Source organism: Trichomycterus rosablanca, chromosome 19 (genome assembly GCF_030014385.1).
Source record: "Trichomycterus rosablanca isolate fTriRos1 chromosome 19, fTriRos1.hap1, whole genome shotgun sequence".
Lineage (NCBI taxonomy): Eukaryota > Metazoa > Chordata > Actinopteri > Siluriformes > Trichomycteridae > Trichomycterus > Trichomycterus rosablanca.
This window is the reverse complement of record NC_086006.1, coordinates 4,363,112-4,367,500: the sequence shown is the minus strand read 5'-3', so window position 1 is coordinate 4,367,500 and position 4,389 is coordinate 4,363,112. Positions and strand designations below refer to the sequence as shown.

Here is a 4,389-nt window from a genome sequence, read left to right as displayed (position 1 = left end):
TGTACTTGCTCGCGCTCTCTCTCTCTCACGCACGCGCACGCACGCGCACACAAAGCCCGGTGAATGAGTGACCCTCATATAAAACTTGTAGCCACGAGCCCGCCACGCGCGTTTACCTCGGGTGTTGATGGGCGGGGCCTGTGGGCGGGACTTAGCGAGCTTCATTAGAAGCTCAAAGCGGAGCGGCGGCTGTTAAAGAGCGCTGAGATCCGAACGCATAAACACACTGAGAGGACTCTGAAGAGACAGGAGTGCTGCATGTTCGCCAGGACCTCGCAAACTTTTAATACGTTTTAGGAGTTACACCAGCGGGGTTTTGGGATTTCTGGCAACATATTGAGCGACCTGTGTGAGAAACAGGTAAGTAGTTCTTCCAGCATTTTGTCGCATATACTGTATTGTACAGCTTCTTTAACATAATACAAATCATTTAAATAAACCCTCAGGTATACATATCAGTGTTTTTTAAAAGGGGACAGGCAAATATGATGGTTCATGATAGTGCAATTTCAGTATAATAATTACCTTCAAATTCGTTTAAAATAAAAGAAAAAAGAAAACATGGACTAATTATGTTACCGTGTCTGAATTTAACTCCTAAAATCAGTACTGCAACAGTAATACATACACTGATCTAGTATCTCCAACTAAGCCTTTGTACCTCAATACCTTAAACCTTAATATAATCATATGCTTTGTTATTAATCCTATCCTGAAGTCAATAACTTCAACGTGTCAACATAAATAACTGCTTTTGCCTTTTTCTTATTTAGAAGGTTTTTGTATTACTACACAATTTGGACCTTAATGTAGCCCATGTGAAGCAATGCCATGTTACATCTCTTTAATTTAAAACATTTTTTGATTTTTCTAACGTCTAGGTTGATCATAAATCATTTCAGGATCTTAATGTAATTCAGAACACTTTGCATGAAACAAACTTTTACACTAAGAAAAATCTAGGTTGTGTGTATTGCATTTGTTTGTATGTCTGCGTGGTATTAGGACACTGCACATATTAAATCCGAGCTCTTTATCCTTCTGCTAAATCCTCTAATGTCCTAGATGAAGAGTCCACCCATACACAAATGAGTTATTCCTTGCAATGCCCCACATACTAATCATTTTTTTCATTATAATAAGTTTCAGCTACATTGAATGAGTTCAAAATAGTACACATCATGTTTATTGACTATTTTTAATATAGACACTGCTGTGTTTTAACAGGAGTCACTTAGGTAATTTATTAAAACTGCATCAACTGCTAGATAAAGTGCAAAAACATAATTCTGTTTTGAGGAATGAAAACAGTGCTTAATCAGATCTTCTATTAGACATAAAGGCAAAATAAAATGTGAAAAACCTGTGAGCATAGTTTCCAGCAAAGGAATGGAACTGAAAGCTGAAATACTCCAATTACACCACCACCAACTGTACTCAGAGCTGTCCATTTTCCAGTGCTGACTTTCCCTTCCTCTTCACAAATGTAATGACTTATAGTGCAGAATAAGAGCCAACACTGACCCTGGACATGTTACAGAATGCCCATTTTGTATTCTCTGGTGAATTAACAAAAATATGATCCTGTGTTTTAGATCACGATGATGACCAAACCATATGTAAAGCCTGGAGATGTGCCTGAGTTGGTCAGCACTTTGGGCTGGATCGAGGAGGATCTGAGCTCCCAGGACGGTGAGCAGACGCCGGACGCAGTGGATCATTATAACCTAAACAGAAGAATTAACCATGGCTCGATAGATCTCTGCAGTGAGGACATGGAGGAGGAAGAGGATGATGAAGAGTGTGGCGTAGATGGGGAGAAAGCACCTAAGCGCAGAGGACCTAAGAAGAAGAAGATGACAAAAGCCAGGATAGAGCGTTTTCGTGCTCGCCGTGTCAAAGCCAATGCCAGGGAGCGCACACGCATGCACGGACTGAACGATGCCCTGGACAATCTTCGTCAAGTCATGCCGTGCTACTCCAAAACCCAAAAACTGTCTAAGATTGAGACCCTGCGGCTGGCCCGCAACTATATTTGGGCACTGTCAGAGGTATTGGAAAGTGGCCAATCCACAGAGAGCCATGGCTTTTTGGAGATGCTCTGCAAGGGGCTGTCACAACCCACAAGCAACCTGGTGGCTGGATGTCTCCAGCTGGGACCTGCAGCCATGCTGCTCAACAAGCTGGATGATAAAAGTGGATGTCTGGTAGCAGGTGGAGTGGGTGGTCAACAGGCACACTCTCTAAGTTACCCTTCGCCTGGTCTTCCAAGCCCACCCTATGGCTCGCTGGAGGCCTCACACCTTCTACAACTCAAGGGATTCAAAGGGTCAGCATATGATAAACACTCACCTAACGAGTGCAACAACGGGACGCCACCATATGATGGCCCACTTACACCACCTCTCAGCGTCAGCGGAAACTTTGCCCCCAAGCCAGAGCCTGATAACGAGAGAAACTACACTTCACACCCCACACTTCCAGTCCACTATATATCTTCTCACCACTATCAAGCGTCCTCCATTGCTGGACTGCCGGGGTCTCAGGGCCACACTTTGTTCCCTGGCTCTAGATTTGAGCTACCTTTAGACATGGCATTCGAGTCTTTTGCTCAGCCACACATATTGACCTCACAGGTGGGCACAATTTACAGTGAATGAAAAGCTATGACCACAATAGACCCAGAGACAGACACTGTGAGAGACAGCAGATTTGATAAGTTTTGATTTATGTATTCTTGCATTTGTCTTCCCAAATCTTTTTGGATTGTTTGCTCTCCCACACTTGATACCCTTCTGCTCAAAAAGAAGTATCTTATGCTGTAAGGAATATACCTTTCCTAACCTATTTTTGTAGAGCATAAAGTGACTTTTATTCTTCTCAAATGCCTATTTTGATACCGTTTAAAAACTAAATTAATACATGTTGCCATAAGTACAGATGTGTTTATTTATAGTTGTATTTATTATTTATTTTGTACGACTGTATAACTTTAGAAACAGTCTGCACTGGTTTGTCATGTTTTCGAATACACTGCCAGTTACTGCTACCATTCCTCATGAATTATTTATTTTATTTATTATTATTTCGGGGTTTATGTGTTTTTCTTTTTCTTTTCTGTTGTACTTGGTATTTTACTAAATGGTTTGTAAATATTTACCTATTTCGCACTTAATAAAATAAATATTCTTATATTATATAAAATAACTTGTTCATGCGGTTATTCTTCATATTTCATTCAGAAAAAAATGGCACAAAAGTCTTACAAGTCTGTGGAATGAATTACAGTGTATCACAAAAGTGAGTACACCCCTCACATTTCTGCAGATATTTAAGTATATCTTTTCATGGGACAACACTGACAAAATGACACTTTGACACAATGAAAAGTAGTCTGTGTGCAGCTTATATAACAGTGTAAATTTATTCTTCCCTCAAAATAACTCAATATACAGCCATTAATGTCTAAACCACCGGCAACAAAATTGAGTACACCCCTAAGAGACTACACTTCTAAATGTCCAAATTGAGCACTGCTTGTAATTTTCCCTCCAAAATGTCATGTGATTTGTTAGTGTTACTAGGTCTCAGGTGTGCATAGGGAGCAGGTGTGTTCAATTTAGTAGTACAGCTCTCACACTCTCTCATACTGGTCACTGAAAGTTCCAACATGGCACCTCATGGCAAAGAACTCTCTGAGGATCTTAAAAGACAAATTGTTGCGCTACATGAAGATGGCCAAGGCTACAAGAAGATTGCCAACACCCTGAAACTGAGCTGCAGCACAGTGGACAAGATCATCCAGCGTTTTAAAAGAGCAGGGTCCACTCAGAACAGACCTCGCGTTGGTCGTCCAAAGAAGCAGAGTGCACGTGCTCAGCGTCACATCCAACTGCTGTTTTTGAAAGATAGGCGCAGGAGTGCTGTCAGCATTGCTGCAGAGATTGAAAAGGTGGGGGGTCAGCCTGTCAGTGCTCAGACCATACGCCGCACACTACATCAAATTGGTCTGCATGGCTGTCACCCCAGAAGGAAGCCTCTTCTGAAGTCTCTACACAAGAAAGCCCGCAAACAGTTTGCTGAAGACATGTCAACAAAGGACATGGATTACTGGAACCATGTCCTATGGTCTGATGAGACCAAGATTAATTTGTTTGGTTCAGATGGTCTCAAGCATGTGTGGCGGCAATCAGGTGAGGAGTACAAAGATAAGTGTGTCATGCCTACAGTCAAGCATGGTGGTGGGAATGCCATGGTCTGGGGCTGCATGAGTGCAGCAGGTGTTGGGGAGTTACATTTCATTGAGGGACACATGAACTACAATATGTACTGTGAAATACTAAGCAGAGCATGATCCCCTCCCTCCGGAAACTGGGTCGCAGGGCAGTG

The 4,389-nt window shown here is 42.0% G+C and overlaps 1 protein-coding gene across 1 annotated transcript; it reads left to right on the top strand.

Annotated features, from left to right (window-relative positions):
• Positions 1-1,601: 1,601 nt before the first annotated feature.
• neurod4 (neuronal differentiation 4) lies at positions 1,602-2,660 on the top strand. The gene has a single exon (XM_063015820.1). It carries the CDS (start codon positions 1,602-1,604, stop codon positions 2,658-2,660), a length of 1,059 nt encoding a protein of 352 aa, XP_062871890.1.
• Positions 2,661-4,389: the final 1,729 nt, after the last annotated feature.

Excerpts from the sequence above, each read along its gene's own strand:
- neurod4 (XM_063015820.1), top strand. The coding sequence starts at position 1,602 with ATGATGACCAAACCATATGTAAAGCCTGGAGATGTGCCTGAGTTGGTC.